Below are 12987 nucleotides of genomic sequence, written 5' to 3'. Positions count from 1 at the left end.
CGGGCAGCCACGCAATGCCGCTGCGCAGGGGAGCTGGAGGGGCTCAACTGGGGCAGGAAGTAGGCCCTCCAGAAGCGAAGCCAAGGCGAGGCCCCATACCACCAGGGGCCACGAGCCCTTCTCCCACCCTCCCAAGCCCGGGACTAACACAGCCGGCAACTCTAAAATGCAGTCCGCTGCCCGAGGCCACACGTGGTCGGGGAGTTCTCATCGTCCGCACACCTGTGCGTGTGGATGCACCTGGCACCACACACCAGCCTCTGACGTGTGAACTCCAGACTCTTCACGGGCACCCCCTTTCCTGCCCACTGGGGATGCCCGGGCACCGCACAAGTGGGTGGGAAAAGCGTCTGGTGTGTGCAGGGGCGCCAGGCCTGCCCAGCCAGCTCCTGGCTGCCTGCGGCCTGTCTCTTGTCCCTCTGCCAGCCATGCCATGCGGCCTGGCAGGTGTACTCGGGCAGGCCCAGCACACCTGGCTTATCTGAGGAGTCATGTCCATCTTGAAAGATAGTCCCAGTGTCCAGGACCTACAGACCGGCCCCAGCATCACCCACCTGCCCGGTCGGCTTTGAGTGCGTCCCAGACGTTGCAGTTGAAGTCGTCGTACCCGGCGAGGAGGAGGCGCCCGCTCTTGGAGAAGGAGACGGAGGTGATCCCGCAGATGATGTTGTCATGGGAGTAAGTCATGAGCTCCTGATCCGCACGGAGGTCAAACAGCCTGCAGGTGGCGTCATCCGAGCCAGTGGCAAACGCATTGCCGTTTGGAAAGAACTGGAAAGAGAAAGCAATCAGGAGTGTGCAAAGGCACAAACCATAAATATTGGAAATGCCACTGCCCAAGAGCAGGACGACACAGTACCAAAGTCAGCGCGCTGACAGAACCTGGGGCCCAGGGAGCCCACGGGGCTGGGACGTGAGTGCTGTGCCTGCGTGAGCCACAGGAGTGCCCAGGAAGCCGCAGGGTGGGCATCACCGAGGCCGTGCTTCTCTGCAGTCACCAGCAGTCGGGCGAGCCCCGTGGCGGAAGGCAGGGAAGGGACCCCACGACCAACCGACACATCTGCACAGCTCCCCTCAAGGGCAGGCCCCTCAGGTCCGGGGGATGTGGAGAAGGGAAGCCCCGCGCCACAGAGGCTGCACGCTGGGTGAGTTACTACACCCTGTGCTCCCCCCTCACCCCTCGGAAGCCCAGGGCTGGGGGCCAGCCGAGCACAGAATTAGCTGGCCCCCGAGGCAGACCACACCACTTGTAGATTTTCCACAGGGAGTTTTGGTAAATGAGGTTGTAGTTGCAGAGGAAAGAGAGGACGTCTAGTCCTGGAACATTTACAATCGAACGAGAATGCTGTGTGCACAGAACTAATCGACTGTGGCGCTGGCGAAGGACCCTGCCGCGGTCAGCCACTCACACAGATGGCGTTGATGTCGGACTCGTGGCCGGTGAACGTTTGCCGGCACATCCCTTCTCGCACGTCCCAGAGTTTGGCTGAAGCATCACACGCACCGGACACAAACAGTCTGGTGTCGGGAGCGAGAGAAAGGCTCATGACGTCCCCGGTGTGTCCAGTGAAGGTGGTCGTCTGCTGGCCCGTCTCGATGTCCCACAGAGCACTGCAGCAGGAGACACCCACGTTCTCAGACGGCCAGTGACCAGTGTCCTTCCCACCCCAGGACCAAGGACACCCGTGTGCTTTGACATAAGACAGATCAGATGGGGTCGCACATGCCTCTTGTCAAATAACCACCTGAGCCGAAACCGGTTTGGCTCAGTGGATAGAGCGTCAGCCTGCGGACTGGAAGGTCCCAGGTTCGATTCCGGTCAAAGGCATGTACCTTGGTTGCGGGCACATACCCGGTGGGGGGTGTGCAGGAGGCAGCTGGTTGATGTTTCTCTCTCATCGACATTTCTAGCTCTCTATCCCTCTCCCTTCCTCCCTGTAAAAATCAATAAAATATATTAAAAAAAATAAATAAAATAAAATAAAATAACCACCTGAGCATGTACATGACGTGGTTTAGAGCCACGAGTGAAAACACTCCAGCGTTTATTTAGGGGCTTCTGTCTGTAAGGAAGATGAGAACTCGGAACATTCAGAAACACGGTGTGCACCACGGAAGCTGTGACCCTGCCGTTTGGGGAGGGGACAATGCACCCGCCGCTCCCAGGGCTGGTCGGGGAAAGGAAGCAGGCACTTCGCACACTCCCGGAGGTGCAGTGTCTACAGAGGGGCTGCAAAATCCGCAAAGCACAGTGAACGCAGTCCGCTCTCACTGCCTCTGGGGCTGAAGTCTCATGGCCGTTTCACATGACAGACACCCTCATTCATGGCAAGAACCTATTTTCGCACTGGCCAGTGTGGATCAGCAGTTAGAGCATTGGCCCGCACACAGAAGGGTCATGGGTTCAATTCCCAGCCAAGGGCACATACCTGAGTTGGAGGTTCAATCCCTAGCCCCCATCAGGCACTTGCAGAGGCAACCAATTAATGTGAGACACATCGATGTCTCTCTCTCTCTCAGCCCCCTCCCTCCCTCCATTCCACTCCCCCTAGAAATCAATGAAAAAAATATCCTCAAGTGAGTACTAACAAAACGAAAAAGAACCTTCTGTCCTACCCAGAGCCGGGTGGCCGAGCCCTGTGAGAAGGGCAGGCGGGGGCTCAGGCACTCACCAGGTGGTGTCTCCAGAGCTGGTCACGATCTGATTGTCATCCAGGAAGCGGCAGCAGGACAGGTAACCTGGAAAACAGACCCAGACAATGACCCAAATCTGCCGGAGCCGCCCTCTATGGTCTTGTAAACAGAAGCCCCGTGGGCAGCATGGGGACGACCCTGCCTACGGGCCCCACTGCCCGGTGCAGCACTGGGCGGCCAGGAACCCCAGGACCAAGGAGGCTGAGGCACTGCGCCCACAGGGCACTGGAGCGACCACACATGGGGCACATGCTCTCCGCTGGTGCCCATGCCTCCCTCCCCTCTTCTCATGCAGGAGTGAGGACGGATCCCCGCCTACTCCTCACTGGCTCGCTCATCCACTCAATGCACAGGAGACCTGGTCCCTGGAGTGTGCCCCCCGCCCCGGGACACATCCATGAACAGAAAGAAGGTCACTTCTTGCCCCCTGGAGCCCTCCCATCGTGGGGAAAGAGGAGGGACAGAGCATGGGGGAGGCGCACAGGTGTCAGGGCAGAGAGGAAGCGGGTCTGTTTGCTACGGACGCAGCTGCAGCAGACAAGTCGGTGTGGAAATGGTTGTGTGGCCTGAGTTGCAAGCTGGCCCACGGCACAGAGGTTGGGACACGTGACACCTGCTGAGACACCCCACATTTTTTAAAACAGGTTTTAGCCCGGCCGGCAGGGCTCAGTAGTTGAATGTCGACTTATGAACCAGGAGGTCACGATTCGATTCCCAGTCAGGGCACAGGCCCGGGGTACGGGCTCGATCCTTGGTGGGGGGCATGCAGGAGGCAGCTGATTGATGATGTTTCTCTCCCATCATTGGTGTTTCCATCTCTCTCCCTTTCTGAAATCAATTAAAATCTACATATATATTTTAAAATACGTTTTTATTGATTTCAAAGAGGAAGGAAGAGAGAGAGAGAAACATCACTGAAGAAGCGGGAGGCGGGAGAGGAAGACAGAGCCCCGGCCCCGGAGGGCTCCCTGCGGCAACCCTGCTCCTCGGCTGAGGGGCGGAGAGCACGCCCACCTTTAGGGAGGAGCAACGAGCACCAAAGGGTCAACATCGGAGAACACGTGAAAGAGCATGTACACTTCGTGTGGGGAGACAATGTGACAGTGTGTCGTGGGCCTATTACACATGCAGGTGCAACGCCGACGGAAACGTCACAAAGAGCAGGAAACGGGCCTGTACGGCTGCCAGGGGCTTGCATGTCACGTGAGTTGACACAATAGTAACCCCTGGCAGACCATGAGAAATTACAAACGTACTTTGAAATCCCTGGACAAGCCACTCAAAAGTCATGGGAGGAGGTAACCAAAACCGCCAACAGAGCAGGGCAGGCCAGGTGGCAGGTAAGCGATGGAGCCGCATCCCCTGCACGAATGTCACGGGAAAGAGGACTCAACAGCATGCAAACGGCTGAGACCGTGAGAACGACACGACACGCTGCCTTCAGGGGGCGCTATTGACAACAACATGGTCAAGTGGAAAGGAAATGGGTGGGGGAGCCTCCGTGCAAAGGTCAGCTTAGGAAGGCTGGGCGGCCACAGGGAAGCAGACGCCAGGACAAGGAGGAGCGCCGCATCCGGACAAGAGGGTCAATTCAGCAGGAAGAGACGAGACTCGTGACTGTGCACACTCTGCTAACAGCTCAAAATGGGTGAAGCAAGAACTGCCCGAACTAAAGGGAGAAACAGGTACATCCCTCGTCAGAGGTTCTCACGCCCTCTCGGACCTGGGCAGTGCCGTCTGCTCTAACACACGGAGCGGCCCGACTCCGAGGCGTGCGCGTGGCCTCGTAGTGAGTCTCGGCGCACTTTACCCCGAGAGGACAGCTGTGTTCTCTGAACATCGTGCATTTGAAGGACACAGGACAAGCTCTCTACTGGCTGGAAGGAATGTAACAGGCCACCTGGCTGACGTCAGAGCAGGACTAGCTGCTCCGTGAGTTACCGTCATCTCCTGGGTTGCGCCTGAGGCAGGTGAGCCTCGTGGGAAGTCGTTTTCAGGACTGAGAAGCAGCCGCCAAAGTAAAACCCTAGGACGAGGCCTTCTCCAGAAACACTCCCCTGTCACAGCCACTTCACAAGTAAACGAACACGGAGAGCTGCTCGGCTCCAACACCTCCCCAGACTGTGGCCTCCGCACCGAGGGTGCTGGTGTGGAGCATGCGAGGAGCCCACTGATGCCGCGGATCAGTGCATGCACACACGCATGTGCACACTACACACAGGTACGTTCAGACTGCAAACCCTGGTGGAAGGTGCTCAGGATGGAAGACAGTGGCCTAAGTAGGTACCAGAGAACCCTGAAAAGCAGACGCCACAGGGACTGAGACCCAAGTTTTCTTCCTGGTAAAGGCATAGCAAGACCTGTCTTTACTTTCATTTCCATAGTATTTCTACCATTAATGCAACCAATCCCAGGAGATCATTACTGAGCAGAGGCGAGAACGCTGACCCAGCTGTGAGGTCACTGAAGAGAACGCGTACCTGTGTGTCCGGCCAGCTCACGACTCACACGGACATTCCCTTCGCGAGTTTTCAGATTGTAAATGGAGCAAATGTTGTCCAGGCCTCCGCAGGCCACGTAGTTGCCAGAAGGGGCATACGCACAGGTCATGACCCACGAGGAACGCAGAGGGATGGCGTGGACCTAGACGACAGAACACCGACGCAAACATGCTCAAGTTCAAAAACTAGCTACTGAAATTATTTTGAAAATAATTTGCAGGTGTGACCAGTCAGATAAAGCAATAACTTAATTAGAAGCCCCTGTGCTACATAACAATTCAACCTATCACTTTATTAAAGTCACAACTGATGACTAAATAGGCACTTAGTAACAATACAGCCTCCTAATTGAAATTAGGTATCGAAAGGAGAGAATGTTCCTTTACTATTGCATTTTAAGGCTTACTGGCTAGCAATAATTCACTTAAGTCTTAAAAAAAAAAAAAAAAAAAGCCACTGGCTGGTCAAAATGGCTATCAATTCATGTATAAAACAAAGGTTTTCCCTGAAGTGCCGGAACCGTTGTGGTCGCGCCAGCCCTGTGCGCAGCTGCGTCAGGCTGTGTGCTCACGTGCAGCCAGCGTCCCCTGACACACAGCTAAGTGGGCCCTGTCCGCACGTGGGACCAGTGACAGCACTGCTTCATTCCATGTGACACCCCCTGGATCACTCTTTAAAACCCCAAACTCCCGTGCACCCCCCTCCCCGCCCTGTAGCTTAGCTAAGTGAATCCGAGGGCCTGGGGGAGGGCGTGCAGTTCCTACCTTGTTGGTGGTGTAGCTGTCCCAGATGATGAGCTTGCCGTCCTGGGAGGCACTGACGAGAAGCCTGCAGGGAAGACAAACGCAAGCACGTCAGGGCCACAGCCACAGCCACAGCCACAGCCACAGCCACATGCAGCTGTGGTGACGGCTCTCGTGTGCATCAAAGCGGCCTGTGCTGGAGATGAGCCCAAAGGAATAGTCCCAATTATCAGACCAACGCTGAAGCATGACGAGAATGTTCCACAGACAGCAGCTGGGGACAAGGGCCTGGCTTCTCGGGGGACCAGACCCCCAGCCACCTGCTGGGTCAACTAAGACAGTGGCCACTTAGCACTGCCTCTGTCTGGTTTCTGTTCATGACAAGTCAAATGTGAGACATACAGTCTTTCAAGAACCAGGTGGTAGGAACATGTAGTGTGCAACTTTCTGTTCTATTCTAGTGCACGGGAAGCCGAGACATAGGAAACAAGCTTTTAGAGATGCCAAATTTCTGAGGCATTCCCAGACGGAGCCGACACTGGGTCCAGGCCCGGGAGGCACTGAGGCTTGCTCACATCCCACCCGCTTTGCAAAGTGAAGACAGACTCCCGCGGCCCTGAGCCTGGTCCCACAGCAGAAACTACCACGCGTCACGCACCTTTTCCTTTTGTCTTGCTCTGGGCAAGTGTGTCAGCCTGGGTCTGTGTGCTGCAAGGTGCTCTGCCTGTCTCTACAGAACGAGGACAGGACAGCGCAGGGCAGCGTGACCAAGGGGCAAGGGTTAGCGGAGAGGAAGCAGGGCCCACGGCTACTCAGGAGCCAGCTCAGGACCTGCCCTTTCCCAGGGATGGCGACGGCTCCACCCACAGCCCTACACAGACGGGTCAGTGTGATAAGTCATGACAGAAAGAGTTCTACTAGGTGCACGGGTTAATAACGCGGATTTTTTTCAATAGATGGAGTTACACATGTTGATATATATGCGATTTGATATGTATGCGATTTTGTTGTATTGACAGCAAGCTTCAAAACTTCATGTTAAATTTGCTGAAGGTATTAACATCATAGATATTTTTATGCTTAAAAATGTCGAATTTCGTGCCAAAAAAAAAAAAAGAGCATTTGCGGGAAGTTTTAATTCATTACTTTATTTTGAAGAAAAAGTTTTATCGGATACTTCAGGAAGCTTACGGTAAACATGCACCATCTCAAGATATTTGTGAACACTGGTTTAAATGCTTTAAAAGTGATGATTTTGATGTTTAAGACAAAGAATGTCCAGGTCAACCGAAAATGCAGACCAACAATGACAATTATTGGATGAAGATGCCTGTCAAACTCAAAAACAACTTGCAGAAAGATTAAATGTTGCTCAGCAAACAATTTCCGATCGTTTACAAGCAATGGGAAAGATTTTAAAGGAAGGAAAATGGGTGCCATATCAACTGAATAAAAGACAAATGGAAAACTGAAAAGTCATCAGTAAAATGTTGCTTCAACAGCACGAAAGAAAGTCTTTTTTTGCATCGAATTGTGACTGACAATGAAAAATAGATTTTGAGAATCCCAAACGAATAAAATCATGGGTTGATCCAGGTCAACCATCAACATCGACTGCAAGGCCATATCGCTTGGGAAAGAAGACAATGCTCTGCATTTGGTGGGATCAGGAAGGTGTGGTGTATTATGAAGTGAAACCGTTAATACTGATCACTACCGACAACAAATAATCAATTTGAAACATGCTTTGATCGTAAAACGACCAGAATGTTCCAGAAGACACGGCAAAGTAATTTTGCTTCGTGATGACGCACCATCACACACTTCAAAACCAGTTAAAGACACGTTGAAAGTTCTTGCCTGGGAAGTATGAACCCACCCGCCGTGTTCACCAGACCTTGCTCCTTCAGATCACCACTTGTTCCGATCGATGGCACACGCACTGTCTGAGCAGCACTTCAAAACGTACGAAGAAGTGGAAAATTGGGTCTCTGAATGGTTTGCCTCAAAACAAGAAAAGTTCTATTGGGACAGTACCCACAAATTACCTGAAAGATGGGGGAAATGTGTAGCTAGCGATGGACATCACTTTAAATAAAGCACGTTTGACGTTTCTCTTGAAATTATCGTGTTTTCTTTGATTATAAAATCCGCCATTATTAACCGGTACACCTAGTAATTTTAAAGGTTTTATCCAAACACATAGGCTTTAAGCATTACAGTCAGGAGCATGTTTGGCTTCCTGAACCGATCATAACCTGGAGGTGAAACTCTGGTCACTCTGGAAATCTGGACACTTTTCACCAAAACACACGTTCTGAGGCAACAGGTACAAGAAGTCACCAAGGAGTCGCAAGGAACAATGCCGGTCTCGGCTCCGTGCTGCAAACTCGTCTTAGAACGGAACCAAGTGCCCTCCTCTTCCAGAAGCACTTTCTTCAGTCAAATCCTTGCATCTCGGTGGCCACACACACCTCGGGCACGAAGACTTCTGGGTTAACAGCGGGCCTCTCTGCGCCTGGCTGCCTGCCCTGCAGGCTCAGCCGTGGACGAGCCTTGAGGGGCCAGCGTAGAGCCCTCCCCCTCCCAGAGGGTCACCTTCAGGAAGGTCTCCGCTCAGAGAGCTTAGTATCTGCTGACTCGCCCAATTAGAGGAACATTAGCTAATGCCCACTGATCCTCCAGAAGGTGAGAGGAGACACCCCGTAATCCCAGTGGGGTAACCGCTGCAGACCGGGGTGATCACTCGCCTCCCGGTGCAGCCTGGCGCCGAGCAGCGGCCAGTCACCGGGAGGCACCGCCCACGCCAACGCAGAGGAAGGAGGAGCGGGAAGAAGGCCCCGCCTCACGGCCCAGGCCTCAGGCCCTTCACACGCAGAGGACGGAGGCTCCTGGGCCTCGCCGGGTTCGTGGGGCTTCCCACTCAATTCTAACAAGACTTCAGCAGCTTTTAGACAGCGGAGAAAAGTGTAGCATTCAGGTGACTGAGAGACTCTGAAATGTTATAAAAAATAGAACTTAGGTATAAACATATTTTACTAATAATGTTGACAAGCACGGTACTAATGATGATGTAACGCCCATCGACTCACGCATGCCTGCACAGCCCTCGCTGTGAGTCTCCCAGCGCCACAGCGAGTGTCTGAGCATCACAAACATGACAGGCTAACTCGTGTTCATAACCTGCAGCCGAGTCAGGAAAACACCCTGCGCAATGACCTGCTTATAAAGACAGAAAGTACGAAGGGGACGTAAGCAAATGCACGTCCACGTTAAAAACACTATGCTGGATTTTCTCTGAAACGCTCTGCACAGCAGAGCTCCTTCTAGCATCACTTTTGTTCTTTGGTTTATGAATGTAAACTAGGGCCCCACATACGTAAGGTATTAAGAGCTGTAACTGTCCAGTTTAAAAAGCAGCTACAGCCCAGCTGGCGTGGCTCAAAGGCTGAGCATCAACCTATGAACCAGGAAGTCAGGGTTCCATTCCTGGTCAGGGCACGTGTGGGGCGTGCAGGAGGCAGCCGGTCAATGATTCTCTCTCATCATTGATGTTTCTGTCTCTCTCTCTCTCTCCCTTCCTCTCTGAAATCAATAAAAATATATTAAAAAAAAAATAAAACAAAGAGCAGCTAGGCCCTGCCAAGAAAGAGAACAAGAGTAATCCAACACCCCTACCCTCTTGGATCCCCATTCTTTTTTTTTTCTTCTTTTTTAAAAATGTATTTTATTGGTTTTTTTACAGAGAGGAAGGGAGAGGGATAGAGAGCTAGAAACATCAATGAGTGAGAAACATCAATCAGTTGCCTCCTGCACATCCCCCACCGGGGATGTGCCTGCAACCAAGATACATGCCCTTGACCGGAACCGAACCTGGGACCTTTCAGTCCTCAGGCCGACGCTCCATCCACTGAGCCAAACCAGTTTAGGCGGATCCCCATTCTTTAGGGGTGACCACAACCCTGAACTCGATGTGCTTTGTCCCAGCCCTGCTGCTCTTCCTCAGACCCAACCCCCAGCTTTCACAGCACAACCCCAGTTGGAACCCCCAGGCCGAGCGTAAGGCCTCCCACGTGGTGATCGGAGCCTCGATGATCTGGCCCTACCTGCCTCCCTGCTTCACCTGAGCCCCTGCCTCCTGTCCACTGCTCTGGCCACACAGCACCCTTCCTTCCAGGAAGGAACAGCTGCCTACAGCCTGGTGTAGCTCCCAGCCACCCTCAGGCACAGGTGATGTGCCACCTGAGAGCATCCCGGATGGCCCAGGTGGGGCCCCAAGCAGGGGGGGGGGAGGGGTGGCTGCAGGAGCACACTGTGGAGGGCCTGAGGCTGGCGCAGGGGGTGAGTGGCCTGGCTACACATGCCCCATCTGAGCAGGACAGGACAGAGGCTCCCACGGATGAGGGAGAGCCCCAGAGACCATGTACTGTTTGGTCACCGGCTACTTTTAGTACAATTCTAAGGTGGGTTGACTAGTAAGGGCACATTCCTTTCTTCTTCCTTTTTTATTCTTTCTGATTAGCAGTATCACTGAAATGGCCTAAATTACCGTTCATCTGCATTTGAAACTGTATGGGACACTGCACAGAACAAAGTAAAGATAGAATATGTTGTTTTGAAGCTGTTTACACTCTAAAGCAGACAATTTCACGAACAAAGAGAAAATCAAGCTGAAAATTCCTAACAAACATTAAAAAACAAAACAAAACAAAAACTACTCAAAGCCAGGCACTGGAAGATCCATGCTGGGTGTCTGAAAGCATGTGTCAGTCACAGAGTCACCCAGCATCTCATTTCGGTGTTCGGGTGGGAAAGGCAGCCTCTAATAGAGGAGGCTGAACAGACCACGTCGGCGATGCTGCAGGTTCCCAGGGGCGATGGAGAAGAGCAGCCAGAGGACAAGGGGTCTGAATTAAGGGCAGAATTTAAAGGAGAAACAATGAGTGACAATGGGAGTTCCCCGGTTGGTGGGCAGATGGGCCAGGGGAGAGAATGGGGCAGCAGCTGAGACTGCATTCTTACTGTGGGATGTGGGCTCAGGGAGAAACCAGCAGCAAACCTGGACACAGCACTGGGGACCCACTGTTCTAAGGCTCAACACACTTTATCCTGTGCCAGGGCACTGACACCCTGGGTGCCAGCCGAGAAACCATGAGGAAGAGGCTGGAAAGATGAGCCACGGCACAGAGGTTAGGCGACTTCCCCAAGGTCACACAGACACTGGGCCTGGATCTGGCAGAAACAAAGATGAGGGAAAGGAAGACCACAGCTGACAGGAACGGACTAGGGCGGGCAGAAATGGGCCTGGGCAGGTGGAAGTGTGGCCTGGGAGTGTGCACCTGTGACCCTACACCTGGCCTGCCCAGTCATCTGATGCAACTTCCTCACTTTTTCTTTACTAATCATGGCCAATACAAACCAGACAGTTCCTGTGCCTCAGGCCCGACCCCCAGCTCACGCCCACTCACCTGGAGTCTGTGCCCCAGTGCATGGCGTAGATTTTGGCCAGGTGCCCCCGCAGCGTCCTCCTGTGCCTCAGGCCTGACCCCGCTCACGCCCCCTCACCTGGAGTCCGTGCCCCAGTGCATGGCGTAGATTTTGGCCAGGTGCCCTCGCAGTGACCCCCGCTCACCTGGAGTCCGTGCCCCAGTGCATGGCGTAGATTTTGGCCAGGTGCCCCCGCAGCGTTCTCCTGGTGCGCATCTGGATCCTTCCCACGGGGTCAATGTTGTTTGTGATCTGAAAGCAAACGTCCTGCAGGTTACTGTTCTGTGAGGCCCCCTCTCCGCCACCCACCGCTGGGCCCCCAGCCCCCCTCACCCAGCACCTCCTGCTGAGATTTCTCCTGTTTGCAGGGAGCCTACTTCCCTTTCACGATGCTGAGGCCCATGCTCCAACTGAGGTGGAGAACACGTTTCTCCACCTCAAACCCCACAGCGGGCACCATGCACAGGGCTGGCCACACGGACGCCTCCCTCTTCTCTCTCCTCATCTCACCAACTGTGCACCCAGGCCAGGTCCTTCCACCTCCCACAGCCTAATGGGCCCACCTCCCAAGTTCCCACGGCCCAGAGCTCAGGCTGTGCACTGACCCAGACCAGAGCTCGCACCCACTCGGGATTACTGCTGCTGTGGCACAGAACTGTACACGCAAACCTGCCGGTTCCCTCCCGCAGGAAAGCCTGGCGTTCATGATTTGGGTGGACAAATGGAGGAAGTGTATCACATTAATGGGTCTAAAAACTGTACAGTCTAAACTGCATCTCAGAATTCAGAAGCAGATAATTCGATGTAGTACAATTTTTCCTTAACTTATTGTTTAACCCCAATTAAAGTGCATCCCCTAAAGCATTAAAACACTGTAAAATATTAATCACTAGAGGCCCATTGCACGATATTCGTGCAAGAATAGGCCCCTGGCTTCACTCCCAGCCGCCCAGGAGCCGGCAAGTCACCACTCCCCGGCCGCCCAGGAGCCCCAGGCAGCCCAGAGCCGGCAAGTCCTCACTTCTGTCTGAAGTACCACTAGAGTAGCTCCTTCCGCTGCCCTCCTTCCCCTCATAGCAGGCTTCACTCCGCTCTGCGCCTGCGTATGCAAATTAACTGCCATCTTTTTTTTTGTTAATTTGCATACTCACTCTGATTGGCTGTGAGCATAGCAAAGGTACGGTCAATTAGCACTTCCTCTTTTATTAGGTAAGATTCTTAGGAGAAATATGATTTTTCTCCCACATTTTATTCTTTGGGCAAAAATATTAATTTTTCTAATGAGGTGAAATTCACCACTTTATTTCATCCAGTGGTCCTTAGCACGCTGACAATGCTGTGTGATGCACCTCTCCCTAGTTCCAGAACATTCCCACCTCCTACGTCCACTCAGCACTCACTCGTGGGCCCCCTCCAGCCCCTGGCAACCACGAATCTCCTTCAGTCCCATGGACCGCCTAGTCGCAATGTTCCCTGTGGGTGGAGCCCGGCAGCGGCCTGGCCTGTCAGCCCCCCGCCCCCGGTCCTAGGCTCCTCCGGCTGCACAAGCGTCCACGCTGCGC

General features: G+C 53.5%; 1 protein-coding gene across 3 annotated transcripts in view; it reads right to left on the bottom strand.

Annotated features, from left to right (window-relative positions):
- GNB1 (G protein subunit beta 1) overlaps positions 1-12987 on the bottom strand; it is a 61538-nt gene that overhangs the window by 3424 nt on the left and 45127 nt on the right. For 2 of the 3 annotated variants that reach the window (XM_079776096.1, XM_079776095.1), the window contains exons 5-10: positions 11571-11677; positions 5960-6023; positions 5175-5337; positions 2673-2739; positions 1410-1611; positions 555-771 (exon numbers count right to left, since the gene is read on the bottom strand). In XM_079776096.1, the coding sequence (XP_079632222.1) occupies positions 555-771; positions 1410-1611; positions 2673-2739; positions 5175-5337; positions 5960-6023; positions 11571-11677 (820 nt within the window). Of the gene's footprint in view, positions 1-554; positions 772-1409; positions 1612-2672; positions 2740-5174; positions 5338-5959; positions 6024-11503; positions 11551-11570; positions 11678-12987 lie in introns of those variants that run through there. The other variant, XM_079776097.1, reaches the window with a different exon arrangement.

Source organism: Cnephaeus nilssonii, assembly GCF_951640355.1.
Source record: "Cnephaeus nilssonii genome assembly, chromosome: 7".
Taxonomy (NCBI): Eukaryota; Metazoa; Chordata; class Mammalia; order Chiroptera; family Vespertilionidae; genus Cnephaeus; species Cnephaeus nilssonii.
This window is presented reverse-complemented; position numbering and strand designations above follow the sequence as displayed.